The sequence below is a fragment of the Diorhabda carinulata genome, chromosome 5 (assembly GCF_026250575.1).
Source record: "Diorhabda carinulata isolate Delta chromosome 5, icDioCari1.1, whole genome shotgun sequence".
Taxonomy (NCBI): Eukaryota; Metazoa; Arthropoda; class Insecta; order Coleoptera; family Chrysomelidae; genus Diorhabda; species Diorhabda carinulata.
The window spans coordinates 21,489,773-21,508,563 of record NC_079464.1 but is presented as its reverse complement, the minus strand read 5'-3'; the positions used below and the strand labels follow the sequence as shown (position 1 = coordinate 21,508,563).

The 18,791-nt window shown below is 32.2% G+C and overlaps 2 protein-coding genes across 2 annotated transcripts in view; one reads left to right on the top strand and one right to left on the bottom strand.

Moving 5' to 3' along the window:
- The first annotated feature begins 272 nt into the window (after positions 1-272).
- On the top strand, positions 273-10,071 carry LOC130894367 (CDP-diacylglycerol--glycerol-3-phosphate 3-phosphatidyltransferase, mitochondrial). The gene is made up of 4 exons (XM_057801137.1): positions 273-1,203; positions 3,575-3,777; positions 7,670-7,836; positions 7,944-10,071. Exons 1-4 carry the CDS (start codon positions 381-383, stop codon positions 8,185-8,187), a joined length of 1,437 nt encoding a protein of 478 aa, XP_057657120.1. The 5' UTR covers positions 273-380; the 3' UTR covers positions 8,188-10,071.
- A 117-nt stretch (positions 10,072-10,188) lies between these two features.
- The window catches only part of LOC130894364 (protein rhomboid-like), a 108,305-nt gene continuing 99,702 nt past the window's right edge, over positions 10,189-18,791 (bottom strand). Inside the window, exons 8-9 of the mRNA XM_057801132.1 lie at positions 18,305-18,573; positions 10,189-16,245 (exon numbers count right to left, since the gene is read on the bottom strand). Of these exons, the coding sequence (XP_057657115.1) occupies positions 15,947-16,245; positions 18,305-18,573 (568 nt within the window). The 3' untranslated portion in view covers positions 10,189-15,946. The remainder of the gene's footprint in view (positions 16,246-18,304; positions 18,574-18,791) is intronic.

Genomic DNA, 18,791 nt, shown 5'->3' with positions numbered 1-18,791 from the left:
CACAGAAATTTGTGTCTACATGAAGGTAGAAATAGGGAGCTCAACCAAGATTTATTTTTATTTGTAATTAAAAAGTTTGTAATATTGTCAAACCACAAATTAAGGTTCAATTTTTTATAATTAACTCAATAAAAAGACAAGAAATTTGTTTTCTATTATTATTTGAAGATTAAATAACAATAGAAATATTCAAATACATCATCAAATTTTTCATCTATTGTATTCTTTTGGAACATGAAGTATAGAATGAACTCTCGAGTAATCGAAGTTCATTTGTCAAAAAAAATTTCATAAACGTCAGATTGCTGAATCTTTGGTTATGTTTTTAGCAGTATTAATAGTCCGGAATATATTAAATAACATCTAAATGACATTTGAAAATGATTAGACGATTGTTTAGTGTGCTAGAGGCAACAATACCATCTGAACAAATTTCTTACACGCACTCAGTAATAAAAAATGAAAATATACCTTTTGGATGGCTTCTTACTGTCGCACCATGTTTCTCTATAAGTGGTAAAGATATAACGATTTTAACGGAACCTGAAGAATTCTACAATACTCTACTAACAAACTGTTCTACTGCCAAAGAACGTATTACCTTAGTTAGTCTATATTTAGGAAGTGGTAATTTGGAACAGAAACTATTAGAGTCCATAAGGAATAACAAGAGTTATAGAAATAAAAAACTCAGAATTAATATTTTGTTAGATTATACTAGAGGAAGTAGAGGTACATCGAATTCTAGAAATATGATTTTACCATTAATTCAGGAAAATACTAATTTGAAAGTATCTTTATATCATACACCAGAATTACGTGGTTTTCTTAAAAAGATTGTACCTGATAGATGGAATGAATTATTAGGCTTGCAACACATGAAAATCTATATTTTTGATGATACACTTATAATTAGTGGTGCAAATTTATCAAATGATTATTTTACTAATCGTCAAGATAGATATTTTGTAATCAAGGATAAAAATTTAACTGATTTTTATTCTGGTTTAATTAATGAAGTTCAAGATTTCAGCTTACATTTAGATAAACATGACAATATTGGATTGTCTAAAAATTGGAAACAATTGCCATACGAAAGCAATAAGAAATATTTTATCGAAAAAGCTGCCAATAAAATAAAATATTATATACAAAATGCTATGGATAAGAACTGCAACTGCAACGATAACAATAATTCAAAAGGTAAGTGTATTGATGAGAATTATAAAGATTTATCTTAGGTTCATTTTAAGAGGTAACACCACTGTAGAGGCTGGTTTTTGAAGATAATTTTTGGATTTTTTTTTAAAAAACTTCTTTTCAGATGCAAAATCTAATTAGATGACTTTATTATACATGTTTTGAAGTAATAGACTACATTTTCGTATTTTCTTTGATAAATTTTACAAAAAAATACTTTCTGGCACAAAACACATCACCATCTTATACAACAGTAAACTAATTAAACACTTTTTAAATAACTTTAAAGGATACACACTACCTCACAAACTTTGTTTGGAAAATGAACTATAACAATATGATCGCCATAACCAGAGTTGCCAGACGTCCCGTATTTCAAGGGACAGTCCCATATTTCCTTAACTTTTCCCATATCCCGGAACAAAGTGAAACGGGATGCTGCTTGTCCATTATTTTACGTTTATGAGTAACAAAATTGTCAAACAAATGAAAAATTACGTAAAATGTTTTAGTAAACATTGTATTGTCCAGCCATGTCATCCATTTCACCATTTGTTACTCAGTTCAGTTCGCGACAGATGAGTTAAGCTCTAACTGAATGAGGTTGTTAATTTATATACTGTTTAAGTAGATTTGGCGTGTGTTTTAAAAATCTTTTTCTTTTGTAATATAGTAAATTTAGGCTATAGGTACTGCTGCTAGACTCTTCATATATACAATGAATCAAGGAAAAAAAGGAAAAGTTGAAGCACTGAAGATATGCCAAAGAAAAAGTTGTGCGTAATAATCAAGTTGATTTAAACTAAACTTTCGTTTATTTATTATTATATTTTAATAATTTGATTAAAATGTGGTTCAAAAATTAATATTAATTATATTAATACTAAGGTCCAGATAATACATTTTAGAAAAAATACGTTTTAAAGGTTATTTTTTTTAACCTTGTTTCTTTATTTCAATGAAAATTTTCCCCCTCTTGCTTTTCGGGAGGGAGATTGTCCCTTATTCAGCAACCAAGGATCTGCCAACCCTGGCCGTAACGTCACGCTCCGCTTGTCTATTATATTAATTTTTACAGAGGTTCAAAAACAAAATAACGTCAATACAGAGCTATAAGCATAAGAGGAATTTTTAGAGAGGCCACACTACCGGCAACTTGGCAACTTTTAGTCGTAGTTATTGATCTGAAACATAAAAATCTATTTTTTTCTTAATGTTTAAAATAAAAGCAAGAGAAGTACGTAGGGGTTTAAAAAATATCAAATTTTAACAAAATGGCGGAAGTTTGAAAAAATAATTTTTTTTTCGTATAAAAAAATCATGAAAAATCGTTCGTAAAACAAAAAACTTTCAATTTATTCTCAAAATCGTACTTAATTCCTTAGAAAATGATGTTATAAAACTTCTTCTATCAAGGTTTTAAATTAATAGGATCAAAATTGGCTGAATTATTATGATGGTAGTGTTAAAAAAACACGTTTAAAGTTTTAAAACGGAGCGAAAAGCATAATGCACTGGTCAAACTGACAACTGACGCTACACTAATACATTAACACAAAGACAGTTCATAAGCTCACTAGTGCCACCCATAGGTAGTCGTGTTTACTATTTACTAGTAGTAATAGTCCGGACAAATTAGACTAATAAATAATAGGAAGCTACATAAATTTTCACCAAGCTGAAAATCGGTAAAATTGCTTAAAATGCTACGCTCAAAGATCGAAAACGGCCAGTGGTTGTTTAAAACAGTCACAACGTGTGCGACAGGCGTTTGCCAGAACGCGTTGTTTAACAAAATAGTACAACACTCATTATTTAAATAAATATTTAAGGACAACGTTTTTTTATGTTTTATATCCATATAGTCAATCAATAGTTAATATAAATTATTAACAGTCGATTTAATGTAAAAAAGTATATTACTAAAATCAATCTTCGCTGTATATCCACTTATTTGTTTTTGCCTGAGGAATAAATTGTTGTGGCATTTTGAATTGAATTGAACTTTATATTTGACGCAGTTAGGTTAGGTTAGTTATATTAACTATTGACTATTTGGATATAAAACATAAATAAAAACGTTGTCATTAAACATCTATTCAAATAATGAGTGTTGTAATACTTTGTTATCAAATGATTATTAATAAGCAGCTTTATATGTATTACGTGAGCTGACGTCTTCTAAATCTAAAATAATTTCATTCGAGTTCTGGCTATATCAGAACAGTCACAACGCATTCTGGCAAGCGCAAGGCGCACAGAACGCGTCGTGGCTGTTTTAAACGGCCACTGACTGTTTTCGGTCTTTGAGCGTATCATATACACACATTTGAGTGAGGTGTTTTCTTAATTTTTTTCCTAATATCGGTTTTAGACACATGGATATACCCGATGGTACAAATGGGACAACTTGATGTTAATCATGACGCCTTGATTACCAATAAAATATTGGCTGATGCTCCTCCAGGGAGTAAGTTGAAAATAGCTACTGGGTATTTTAATTTAACAAAAGATTATATGAATACAATAATAGATAAATGTGAAGCAGACTGTGACATTCTTATGGCTCATCCTAAGGTAATGTGATGTCGTAGGGGCATTGGGGACTTGAATAACACGATTTCAAATGAACTTTACATGTTTCTAATAACAAATTCGAGAATCGGTGCTTAGTCATGAAGATTCCTTGAAAAATTATTTATTAGGTTCTGCTTTGATTAAAGTTAAGGCTCGTTCAGACGGTGACATTCATGTCGTGTCATCAAATGCTGTGACAGCGTTTGTCATTCGATGTTATGACACTAGGTGTTCACACTTCACCAACACTTGTGTTGCGATATACTATTATCAGAAATGGCGGAGCTCTTAACTGCAGTAGCAGATGTATTAGAGGAACTAATTAATTGAAGTTGAGGCAGTGTGGGTAAGAAAGTAGATTAGACGTAGGAACACATTAGGTGCATCAGGAACACTGCTGAGGGAATTTGCAATTGGAGGACCCCAAGTCTTTTTACAATTTCCATCGTTTTTTGAAAGACAGGCGTGAGCAAAATTATATCAGTGGGACTTGGGCTTATAAATTTCATCAACACCAGAACCAGTTGTCATTGATTTTTTCACCTTTCGAAATTCATTGTTGTATGTTCCTCGAATTGATCTAATTTTTGCCCTCAATGCTTTTAAATTTTCTAATTTAAAAATGTTCAAAAACGCTTCGTCCGCTTGATCCCTTTTATTTCTATCCTTAAATGCTGAAATTGACTTATCCCATAGACAAGGGTATTGCTGGTAACAATCCAGAAATGTAAGTATATAAAACGAAGACATGATCGAATGATAAACAGCAGATTCGCGCCAAAAAATACGTATTGTAGTATCGCACTCTCAGTACTGTCACCGTCGCCGATGTTCAAACGATGAAACAAGCGAGACATTTGATGTCACTGCCGCGACATCGCCGGTGTCACGATGTCGTATATCAAAAATCTTTGATATGCGGCACTAGCGTCACGACATCGAGACATTCAACTGTTCAGACAATGCATTGTTGCGGCATTCACGTCACGGTATTAGGTGCCACGACAGAAAATGTCATTGTCTGAACGAGCCTTTAATCCCACTAGAAATAAGTCAGTTAGCCATAACATTCGATCTTGACTTACTATCTTTCTAGCCAAACTATTCCTAGTATTTCTAACCAGTGTTCCAGTACAGTATTGGATTGTTGTTTGTAGCTTTTTAGGTTATAGGGCACACCAACCTTAAGGACTATTGTGCTCCTCTATCAGAGCTGTTTTTGATATCTATGACTAAACTTCAATATCTGTTCTGTAGATCTTCGCACCTAACGGTTTCTTGTAGAAGAATTTTTGCATATGATTGCTACTGTGAGGCATTCTAGAACTATGTCCACAGAAGTCTGTTCCTCCCCACAGAAGCTATTCTCTTCGGGTACTTCCTGCGTCGATAGTGTCATGTAAATAAGCTAGTGTGGTGGTTTATTTTCTTTTTACTAATATCCAAATACTTTTTAACCTCCTTTTCGTCTTTCCTGAGCATTTTCCTGTACAACATAAAAGCTACCGTGCAATAAAAGACGTTTTTGGTAAAAGTATTGTCATCTTTGATGCATGTATGCTTCGAAACAGCAATTAAAGATACATTTTTAATCTTTGTTAATACTAATCCTATCGACTTGAAATGAACACCATTATTGCTGTAAATTCGAGTTGAATTTAGTTTTATTGAATGTTCCAACCCCATTGGCTCACGCGCGTTTCGATATCCAAGTTATCGTCTTCAGAGGCTGAAGGTAAACACAATGTGTGGTACTGTAAACAGTGTGTGCGGCTCCAGAAATTCCAGCTTAGTTGTCTTATATGATAAGAGGATGGCGATTCATCAGTATTCTTTAGCACTTCCATGTCAGTTTTGAGCTGGTGATATAGGAGGTCGTTGTTTTAATAGCTGCTTCATTATAGATAGTTTCTTTCCATTTTCAATTGTACACATAATTCTTTTGAATGATTTTGTTAGTAGACCTAGAGATTTGATCTAATTATATAACATTGGTAATATTTTATCTAAAATCTGATTGTTAATTTTATTTATCGGTTGATTATGATAGATACGCTAATTTAGGGGGAAGTTCCATAGTGTAGAACACTTAAGATTTTTATAATTTTTATAATTAAAAAAAAAACTATTTTGAAAACTTATCTTTATTGACAATTTAACTAATTCAATAAATTTTAACTATTCACTTTGTCTTTGGAATTTCATATGTTAGGTGTTTATATCATATTTTTTAAGCCATGAGTAAAGCTTTTTGAGTGCGGTTTTTTGTTTAGTACAAATTTCGAAAAAAAACGACAATTTAATAAAAAAATCAAATTTTCGCGATTTTTTCCCGCTAAAAAGTAATGCAAAAATGTACTATCGAAAAAACGATCCATCATTTCGTGAAGACATATTTTCTGAGTATTCTCTCCTTAAAATATACCGTTTAGCTCACTTTTTGTATTCAGGTGTAGTTCACACTGTCCCGATCTATTCACTATGCCATTTAATTGTTGATTGACTTAAGGCTGTTAGACTCTCGCTTTATATATTAAAACAGCTTTCTGGAACTTCCGGATTCTTAAGATCCCTAGAATGCCGTAATCAAACGAAAAGACCTTCTTAGAAGTTATCTCTATGAAAACAGTTACAAGAAAAAAAACAGCTCCTACAAAAAAATGCCCGCGGCATTCGCCAAACTTTAGCTTCTATAACATAACAGAACCAACTTCGCGGTCTTTATTAGTGGGCGAGTAACATAAATAAGAAAGTTAACAAGTCTATATCAAAAATGTATGAGAAAGTGCAAAAGTAGGAAAAGTATATTAGATAACTATTCTTTTTAATTTTTCGTAATTTTTTCGTAACTAAGTTAGAAGTTCCGGAATCCTTAGGGATTTCATACTGAACACACTGTTTAAACTAACACTACACCAACACTCATAGTTCATAGTTGTGGGCGGCTAGGGAGCCGTTGAGCACATAGGCCTTCAGATAGGCCCGTCGCGCCCCACTTGACGTTACCAGATGCCGATGTCCTTTAAGAAGCCAATCGTGCGCTTTAGCTTGAACCGTTTAATGTCATTAGCCAAGTTGTGAGGTTTGCCTACGCAGATAACTGCGGTTTCGTTCTCCTCCATGCACCAACGGCACTCCGGATCGTCCGTGATTACCCATGGTGTGGAGTTGGCAGTGTCTGGTTAGAAGTCCGGTTACTAGTCGGATTTCGCGCCTATTTAGCTGGAGCAGTTGTTTGGTGAGAGACGCACGGGGTCCGTCTATATGGGCCTTGGCTTGTCTCATGCCAGATGTCTTTATCCATATCTGCCGCGCCTGTCTCTGAGTAGACCGTTCAGAGACGCGATGAGAACGCTTTTGGCCACACCAAGGATGGGTTCTGCACCCATCGGTGCAGAAAAAGATTCGCTTATTTTGGAATGTCCTCCCCAGAAGCCTTTTTCGGTCAAGCCATTCCTCCTGGAGCCATCTGTTTTCCAGGCGGCTCCATTATTCAAAATAGCATGGAATCACCATTTCATCGCTCCTGCTCAGTGATGTGTGCTACACCAACATTCACAATTGCACTATCTGACATGTGTTTCGGTAAATAACCAAATTATCATCTTCAGATACTGAAGGTAAACAGTTTACCTCTGAAGAGGATGTCGGTCGTATAATTGTGAGTGTTGGTGTAGTGATAGTGTAAACTGTGTGTTCAGTATCTAACTGATAATAGTCCTATCGATGCATAAACTCCTCAATTCATAAGACAGGGCAAGTAAATCTGTCATGAAAATGAAACAATTAACACAGAAGGTGATGTGCAAAACATAACCTCGAAATGCGAAACTTCTCTCTATGTATCGAGTACTCTGGGTTGATTCCCATTGCATGGAACTAATTTTTTTAGGCCAATGGTTTTTTAGGAGCAAAAGGTTTGGCTGGGGGGATTCCCTATGCATATTCATACATAGCCAAGAATTTTAAAAAGTTATATGAACAAAAAAATCAACAACATAGAATTCGCTTATTTGAATATTATAGAGAAAGTTGGACATATCACTCTAAAGGTTTATGGTAAGTATTTCAGTGTAATTTTATGCCGATTAAAGCTATTTGTATAAATAGTTCTTTACATGTTTTCTTCATATGACCACTTTAATATATTTATTAATATTCTCTAGGTATTACATGCCAAATGAAAATGTTCCCTCGATGACATTGATTGGATCTCCGAACTTTGGAGAAAGATCGGTGAAACGAGATTTAGAAACCCAAGTGGCAATAGTAACAAAAAATTCAGATTTGAGTAATCGCTTGAATCAAGAATGTTCGAGGTTATTTGAATTAGGATTGAAAGCAGAAACAGAAAGGAAAGTTCCAGTTTGGGTTAACACTTTTGTTTTATTTTTCAGGAGTTACTTTTAAAACATATTTTATTGTAGACTTTGTTGATTTCATTTTTGAATATATTTAAAGTTGCCAATTGAGTTTACATCTTTGTCCGATCGCGGTTCAAATCCTTGGGCAAGCCTCACATTTTGCATAATAACATCAAAAGGTTCAAGCCATAGCGCCTGATTGCCTTCTCAAAGGATTTTGGCCTTTGGTAATATCAATTGGGGCACGGTGGGCCTATCAGAAGGCCTATGTGCTTAACGACCCTTGGACGCCCACAACGCTACTATCAACATGTTTGCCTTGCTTTTTAGCTTACTTTCCATGGTTTGTTGAACCACTACTCTATATAATCTAAACATGATTTATTATCTAGGTTATGTTAGTACGGGTATGTTTGATCTAGATTGGTCGTGGTTCACTCGGAGGCCTGAGGCCTATTGTGTTACCCTACATTTTTCACCAATTGGAAACTTAGTTAACTAGCTAACCGATAGAGCACTGTTAGAGAAGATACTCTATGGTCTCTTCTTCTTTGCTACACTCTTTTCAACAGCTGTGTAGTTTTTGGAGTATTGTGCTAACAGTACAATGTCGAGTATTTACTCCAATGGTCTTCTTACTTTCTGTGGTTTGTTAAAGCACTACTCTATATATTCTAAACATGATTTATCATCTAGGTTAGGTTAGTACAGGTATGCTCGATCTAGATTGGTTGAGGATCACTAGTAGGCTTGAGGCCCATGGTGTTACACTACATTTCGTACCGTTTGGAAACTTATTTACCTAGCTAACTATCCTCCCATGTTTCAAAGTCGTTTCTCACTTCACGATAGAGCAGATACTCTATGGTCTCTTCTTCTTTCCTATACTCTTTGTAATAGTTGTACAGTGTCACTCCCCATTTTTGAAGTCTTGGTTTAACAGTACAATGTCGAATGATCATATCAATGGTCTTCTTACTTTTCATGGTTTGTTGAACCACTCCTCTATATATTCTAAACATGATTTATTATCTAAGTTAGGTTAGTACGGGTATGCTCGATCTAGATTGGTTGGAGATCACTCGTAGGCTTGAGGCTCATGGTGTTACCCTATATTTCGTACCATTTGGAAACTTAGTTAACTAGCTAACTCTCCTCCCAGGTTTCAACGTCGTTTATCACTTCACGATAGGAGCACTCACATAACAGATAATCGATTAAACGATAAACGACCATATAGACAGTTTTTATAAGTGAAAGCTGTTCCGACTAAGGAGGATAGAAAGGCAACGATTTCTCTATCCTCCGAGAATGCATTCTCAAACATGTGCAACCTGTACGAGGTATTTGGAACGAGAAAGAAAATAGTATATTGTCGGCTTCACTGGGACGCTCTTCTAGAGTCAGGCCAATGAAGCTTTCCCGGCTTTGCCCAATTTTAGTAGGTTTTCAACATTTGACTGCTGCAACTGATAAAGTTAGTCCCATAATGGATTTCAGAAATGATTTATGAAATGAAAAGGTTAATAGTAGGACATTTTAGTTTAAACTGTTCATATACGAGGGCCATTTTTTATCAACGTCCAATCGCTCCATACATACGCTACGCGGACAAGCACTGTAGACGACTGCGAAGCTCTCGCATTACACACTCCGTCATTGTTGACATTCAGGCGTCAGTCGGCGTTGTGCTACAGCCACGTAAACATGTCCGCCATTAATGATGCTCCCGCCAAGTGTGAATTGCGATGTGTGATTCGTTTTCTACAGGCTGAAGACCATAGTGTTGCAGAAATTGGCGGCAACTTTCTTTGAAGAGGGTATTGAAAAGCTTGTCCATAGATATGACAAAAGTCGCAATCTCTTTAGTGATTATGTCGAAAAGTAACCGTACCAATCTTTTAGTAATAAAATTATTGTTTTATATAAATTTGTCTTTTATTTACAGCCTATCGGAGGTTAAAAAAAACCGTCCTCGTAGAAATATTCCAAATATGGAAGCATTATAAAAATCATTCAGTCATTTAGAGTTTCAATAAAAATACACTTAATTTTAAAATCACTTTAATTTTTGCTTTTTGTTACAAAACAGTTGCCAAAGCATAACAGCAACGGTGTTTAAAACAAAAATTGAACATTCGTGAAGACATTTGAATAGTTATAAAAACTATTTCTAAACAACACTGTTTCTACCTGAGTATAAAAATACAATATTTCTTTGCGATAGTGGTATTCTACCTTAATAAGGCAATTTTTGTAGTTTCAACTGGGTAAATATTAATTAACTAGCACTTTCTTTGGTAAGCTTTGCTTATTTTAAATTATATGACTAGTTATTGTATCACTGAAAACAGTGGTTTAACTTACACAATATAGACTATACATTAAAACACGATTTTTTTATCATGAGAGAGTAATAAAACCTATTAAAAATGAAAGAAACTTTGAAGAAAGAGGACTAAAAAAATATTAAATGAAAATGCAGTACGTTCTGCTCAGCTTCTGATAGGCAGAAAACGTATCCTCCATCATGACAATTTGAAAGGAATAATGTACTGGAAGTAATAATTTGGTCATCACAATCGCCCGACCTCAACCTGATTGATTTTATGGTACAAATTGGACAGGGAAGCCGGAAATCGGTTTCCTGCTTCCACTTCAAATCTTTGGAATATCTTGAAAAACGAATGGAGTAGTACAAATATTATTTTTATTTGTTGTTTTTCACGTAAACTATTGAGTGGGTAACAAATTTTGACTGGTAGTGTATAATAACAACGGAAAATAGTAATTAAAATGTTCTTTTATCAATAAATGTTACGTTAAATAAATAGTTCTGGTGTTATAGTAGTAAAGTTTTGTTAGAAGTATTTCTTCTTCCGTTGTTTCTTTTTGTTGTGCTTTATTAATAGTTTATTCAAATAAATATTTTATCCTATAACAATGTTAATTGGATATTAAGATATGATTAATTCGATAAATCAGTACAATATTGAAATTCAACAAATTAATAGTAAAACATATCTTGAAACCAAAAATGCAGTTGAATAGTGCCACTTGTTCATTGTTATTTATAATAGCATGACAATACTATTCTACATTATTCAGATATGAGTGTTTGGATCTATTTCACCTGCTTATATTCAAAAATTGGAAGAATCTACTCGCAAAATAAACAAATAAAGATAAGAAATAGAACTGTTACAATAGTGAAAAGAAAACAGCGAAAGAAAGAATTAATTCTTCTCTACTCTGATTGGACATACCCTGTCTGAAGGGTCTGGGTTACCACTAATTAAATATTTTTATTCTCCTTTGAATTATAATTATTCAAAGGAAAACTGTCATTTTTTTTAGTTTCATAATTTTTTTAAACAAAAGATTATAAATCATTGTGTTTCTTACTGAACAAAATACCGTAGAGTGAAAATTATTATAGTGACTCTTTTTTATGGAAATCAACCATCATTGATAGGTATATGAGGATTAAAAGTGAATGCATGAACACCAATGTTGGTCAATGATCAAAAAGTCAAAAAAAGGTAGTTGCATCAAAAGTTTTGAAAAAGTTCCAAAAATAGCAGTGAAATTAAGACTTCCCAAAGTTATCATTTGATATAAGATTTTTCATGTTCAAATGCTCATGTAGGTTATTTGACCGCATGGAGAAGGAAACCACAAAGAAACGCCTCATATGCAAAAAGAAGAAAAATTTTTGATAAATAAAGAAAATGCACCATGTGAAATGATGATTGAAATTAATAAATTAATTGTTTCCAACTTAGTGTAAATTCTGATGTAAAATGAAAAAGCACCAAGTGAAATGATGATTAAAATCAATAAATTAACTTCAAATTGTTTCAATACCAAGCATAATCTTCAAATGTACTTTCCCAGAAACTAGTAATTGATTTTAGAGTGAAGACAACAGAATAAAATTTAAAGAAGTAGAAGACATCACATAGTTGCCTTATGGATATGTTTGCACGTTCAAATGTCCAAATAAAATGATGTCAGCATGAAGAATCTATTTCTGAATTGGTACCTCGTTTCCTGACTATTACTGAACATTATTTGACCGAACAAAGAAGAAAATCACAAAGAAAAGCCTCATATGAAGAAAGAAACAAATTTTTATATTCACAGAGACAATAGATCATGTAAAATTATAATTAAAATTAATAAATTAACATCATTTTTTGTACTAACCGTATGCTTCAGATGTACTTCCAGCGACTAGTGGTTCTTTTCAGACTCAACAAATATTCCAAAGAGAAAAATATGAATAATTTGAAACAGAAACCTTTTTGGGAACAAAGAAAAAAATCATTCTAAAAGTTGTACAGGATCACTGGAAACTGTTTTCATGAATAAAACTGAAATTTAACTGAAAAACTTGTTTTTTTTGCTAGACCAGAGACTTCCTAATCGATGTATCTTTGCTAATTTGGAATTGTAGACTATTAATATAAAAAAAAACGTGTTTTAAGGCAACTTATTTGGTGCAAGTAAAAATATTTTATTCCAAGCTAAAGAAGTTACTAATTGTAGTTAAAAACCTATCAGTATTTTTTTTTCGATATAAATATCATCTTCAGCTTGGAGGTAATACAGTGAACTTACTATATATACTATAATAGAAGTTATTGTCAATTATAACATTATATTTATAAATAAATGACAATAGTAAGACATTTTTCACTTGTTAAAGATTTTAATAACAACTACATCAGACAAGTGAGTATCTAAGATAAAATAAAAACACTGTTCAAGGTATCTTAACATCAAAATTAATGAAATGTACTAAGGTTTTCAAATAAATAAATATATTCATACAATTTGCAATTTTTGTACCAAGATAGCAAGATATGAATACAATTTAATCAAAAACTTTTACTCTACTAACTAAATTCTATATAGAAAAAAAATGAGCTACAGTTTACTTAAGCCACGGGATAAGTAATAAAAAGTTGACACAATATTGACAATAACTTCTATTACAAACTCTCTATTCTAAACAACTTTTATCCAACTCAGTCTTTGGCTTGATATTAGAAATAAATAAATTATGTACATAAATAGTGTATAAACACAAACATACTCATTCACAAAATTCTTCTAACAAAAACCTATACAAAAAGCACAATGATTATTTGACCATTATGACAATACTAATGACATAAAAATCAGTACAATACACTCATATAATTTAACAACATATTGTATATATATTATACAATCAGAGACACAAATATATTTTTTTGAAATTTCTGCAATTCGGAACATAATACTACACAATTACTCTGTCTGGTCCTTCGAGCCGGATAGAACCATGGAAGGCTCAAAAGACCAGACAGTGCAGTATTTTGTGAACAGTGAACGATTAAAGAGGAAATAAATCAAAAAGAACTTACAAAATAGCATAGAAATTAATTGAAGGTTACTATTAATGATACAGATTTTTGAAGATAACCTTGATCATGGATTATATGAACTAAATCATTTGTAGTAAAAAGATTAGCTTTATAAACAATAGGGTGTGTCAAAAAATATTCGATAACTTTTTTTAACAAGTGACACAGAAAAAAATTCTCACCAAACAAAGATTTAGATGACTCCAACAGATATCATAATTATGAACCGAACTCTGAATGTTCTGATGAGGACCTAGCCTTTCAACTGTGCTCGAAATAAAATTACCTGGGAAATGTATTGCAAAATATATCTTATAACCTTAACCTTTTCAGTTACACTTTTAATTTTTAAAAAGAGCTCTTTGGGTAGAACTGTCTCCAGGGACATAATTTTTCACAGCACTAAATGAAGGGATTTTATTCTTTTAGCGTTGCATACATATTGTACCTTCAAAAGCACATAATTTTCTAGCTATTTTGTGAAGTTTACGGAAAAAATATTAGATAACTTTTTTGTAGAGCATTAAATTTCCTGGGAAATTTCTCAAGAACATTTCTGTACAATCAATCTATGATGAAGTATAACTTTTTTTATATTAAATTGAGAATAAATGGAAAACTGCGATGGGGGGATATTCCTAATCAAATTAAGAGCTCATATTTGGTAAAATTTTTTTAGGTGTTTAGCAACCAATTTTTCCGTTAAAAAAAGTTATTGAATATTTCTGATCCACCCTAATAAACAAAAACTAAAAGAAAACAAAATCTTTTTGTTTCATGAAATTTTCTGTAATATTGGTCATGACTTTTAATATCCAGTTGGAAGTGTCTCTGTTGTATATTATTTGAAGCACAAGATTTTTGGTAAATATGTTGAGAAATCAAATTAACATTTGAAAAATTTTTTATATCAAGAAAATCAATGCATTTTTACAATAATATATTATACAATACCTAAAATATGACATGAAATGAATAGGTACAGTAAGAAATTTTGGAACAGCATGGAAATTATTGTTTTGTATTGAAAAAAATAGAATGAAATTGGCTCTCAAGAAAAATTTTGAAAGTTTTCATTAATTTTTTTGGATTATGAAAAAAATTTGCATCAATTTTTTTGTATTATGAGAAACAATGCATTTAATACATAATAATGAGGAAAATACTTAAAGCATGACATGAAATGAACAGATATAAAAATAAAACTGTGAAATAGCTTGCAAATTAGTGACTGCTATTGAAGAAAAAATACCACAAGAAAGTTTTCATCATTTTTTCTATATTCAGAGAAAAAATGCTTTTTATACATTATAATGAGGGAAATTTCGAAAACATGACATGTAAAGAATAGATACAAAAAGCAACCGTAAAATAGCATGAAAATTAGTGATAGCTATTGAAAAAAAATTACCAGAAGAAGAAAATTTGCATCAATTTCTCAATATTAAGCGAAAAAATTCATAAATATCTAAAAATAACATGTAAACAATATGTACAAGAAGCAATTGTGAACTAGCATGGAAATTAGTGATCGAGTATTGATCAAAATGATAACCGCAATAAGAAATTAGAACATAATACAAAAAAAATATAAAAATCCAGAGCACTATTGATAAAAAATTATGTGGTCCAAATCAGTGATCAACAACAGACTAGTAAGTAGTATTCGGTAAAGCAGAACTAACCACATCAAATCAAAACATATGAGGATGTAAAAGAGGAAAGTGAGCACAAATTGTGAATGAAGGTCAAATAATATAGTTATATCAATTTTGTATTTCGATTTGATCAGATAAGCTATACACAGTCTTAATTTGAACATCTCGATATCTCACTAATAATATTTTAAACAACATTTTTCTTCAAATGACATATGGTAGGAAAATGGAAAATAAAAAAGTAAACAGTAAGAACGACCAACATTCATTAACAAAAAGATGAGTCATTTTGATTACAATGCAGTAATTCTCTTGTAATAAGACATATTTTCGAAAAGAGTACAAATAGCTATTCGAAACAAAAAGGAAAGCGTTTACAAGGTGACATATTCCTAATCAAGTTATTAGATATGTGTAAACGAATAGTGGAAGTGACGTACTTCTTACTTCAATAAATGACCCAATTTAAAAAAAATCCACTATTTTATATCTATTAATAACAAATATTATGTTATAAATTTTAAGCAATTATGACATAATATCCTAAATGGTGTTTGTGTACATTAGATTATAAAGTAACAATCTTTAACAATAGTGATGTAAATATTAAAAATTCTACCTAAATAGAACCATTATTATATTAAAACAGTGCAGGTACCTAGAAATTACCTTGTTTGTTCATATTTAATCGTCAAATAGCTAAATTGTACTCTATAGTATAACGGATTAAGTGTTACACCCCCCATTTGTTATACATTACATAATGACTATTTACTCCATCTCCTAAATTTTCACTGGCATCTTCAGTTCTGTTCATAACGTTGAACAAAATGGCGAAAATGGTACAGGCTGCGTACACTCCTAAGGCCACCCACCATAGGAGTTGTTCGTGTAATTTTTGTTCGAAATTTTTCAATACTAACAGACCGATTGTTAATCCTGCAAGAGCTCCTGTCAAATGAGCTACATACGACACTGGTAAGCCCATTGCATCATATCTTGAGTAAATTGCGTAACCGACATCACAAGATGCTGGAATAAAAAAAATAGAACGTTAATTTTGAGCCTGATATGTACGAGGTATATCCAGAAAGTAAATTCCGTTTAGTTATATAAAAATTATTCATTGTATAACAATCTACAAATCTAGAACAAGTTTTTGTATACCTTCTTCATAGAAGGTTGTCGTCTGTGTTTTCAACATGTTCTTTTAGTTTGACCAACAAGGTAGGAACAAATTGAAATCGCTTAGAGCGAGGTCCGGGCTGTACGGAGGATGATCAAAAGCCAAATTCCTTAAGAGTTTTTCTTTTCGTGGAAAGAAACGACACCTTTTGACAATAACCCTAGGCGCTTGTTCTTAATTGAGCAATTTCTTAATGGTCTCGCAGGAAATATATGCATTGATTGTTTGGAATTATGGTAACAAATCAATTAGCCTTTTCTTCCCCAAAACCGTGTAATGAATTTTCGAGGTGACACGATTTGCGTAGGTTCACCTTTTATTGGGGACGAAGTGTGTTTATATTCCATTGATTGTCGTTTCTAGGTTGTCCCAAGATATCCAAGTTTCATTCTCCGTGACTACTCGAGGAAGAGAATCATCACGAAGAAAACACAAATATGTAAAGCGCATATTTTATATATTTCCATATTATATGTATTTTTTGAATATTTGCATATATTCTCAATAAAAAAAGATAATATTGAACAAATTTTGAAAGAAGTAGAGTTCTGGCAAGCGGTTCAAAACTGAAGCAATTACTCTTATCGTTGTTTTCAAGAAACTATATCTTGAAGCAGGTTTAAAACCCTAAACCCTAATTTCTGTTGGGCGGTGTGTATAGGTTATAGTCGAATTTGTGTCAGCTCTTATTGATAGGTGTTCTTAGTGACATTCTTCCAAAATTTTACGATGTCGCTTCTAAAAATGCACTAACAGTGACCAGATTTGTACAAGAAGCTCTTTCAACATTTTTTCTTCCTACGCTGTTTACTTGGTTGTAAGTCGCTTTTTTATCGCACAAGAATCTTTTTTTTTTTCGCCGAAACGTCGTTGATTTGAAATTTTTTTCGAAATATCTATTGTGGAGATTCCAGAACTATAGCTCAGACAAACTTCCCCTAAATCCAATTCTATGGTTATATGAAATTTTCCAATACAATTTTCACTAATTTCTAATAAACTTAATGACTTTCTCGATTTTGATATATATATAATTCAATAGTTCTAATTTGAATTTTTCACATTATACAAGGTCTGGCTATTAAATAACGAGACTGGTTACGAAAAAAGGTTTTATTATAGAAATTATTCTACATTCGAATGCTCCCCTTCAATATAATCCTCTCCCCTTGCCACACATCTTTCCAAACGTTTTTTCCATTGATCGAAGCAGTGCTGGAAGTCTTCTTTGGTGAGTGCCCTTAGGAGCTCTGCAGTTTTTTGCTTTACCGCTTCCATAGACTCAAATCGGGTCCCTCCGTTTGTTTCAAACCGCTACTGCACAAATATTATATTAGTAACGGAAACGTGTTTTGAAACGTGCATAGACAAAATATCTACATACCCAACGCACTACTCGTTTGTTACCCCACCTATCTAGGGCGTTATCTCGTTATTTAATTGCCAGATCTCGTACATTCGATTGATTTAACATTCATAATGATTTTTTTGTAAAATGAGATTTTGAATGTAAAATAGCATTGATGGCTTGATGGTCTAAAACTATTTTCAGTTTCATATAAACTTTTTGTAAAAGACCATAATTTATTTAAAACGCACAAAAAATGAAAAATTTTTTGCATAAATTTTAGTACAATTGGTCTTTTAGATATATTTAAAAGCTAGATGCTGATGATGTAAGTTTAAAAATATAATGTGAACATATAAGTACAGAAAAGAGAAGGAAAGTTTGTCTTATGGAAACTTCTACTTTCCAATAATTAGCTGAAAAATCCGCTATCAAGTAAAGTTGAAATTCATCGTTTGGATACTAATGTACAGTGCGATAGAGTCAAAATTATTAGAAAATGGTTGTAATATGTAACTTTTCCAAGTGTTGTTTGAAAAATATTGTTTTGTACTTACCAATGGCGAAAATTCCGAATAACCTCAATATGCCACATTGCATATTATTATAATTGAGCAAAACATTAGCTAAATGTGCAGCGAGGAGTGCGTACACTCCTCCAGAGGCTCCAACTAAATAAACGTCATTATCAAAAACAGACGTTCCCAAAGAACCGGCCACAACGCCAGCCATGTAAATAAGCGCTACTCTCCCCGAACCGTGGACCATCTCCAAGGGCAGGCCCACTAAAAGTTGAACTACCAAGTTGAAACCGAGATGGAGCCATCTGAAAATGAAAATAAGATCTCAAATATTAAATTATTTGTAGTTTTATTAGAATTTACAAAATAGAGCTATAAATTTTAATTAAATTATTCAGGTTTTTTTATCATTTATAGTATTTTCGTTCTTACGAATGTGAACCATTTCTAAAAATTCTCTTTTTCGTGTATTAGATTCCGTTTCAAGAATTTTTGAATCTTTATATTTGAATTTATGTTTTCT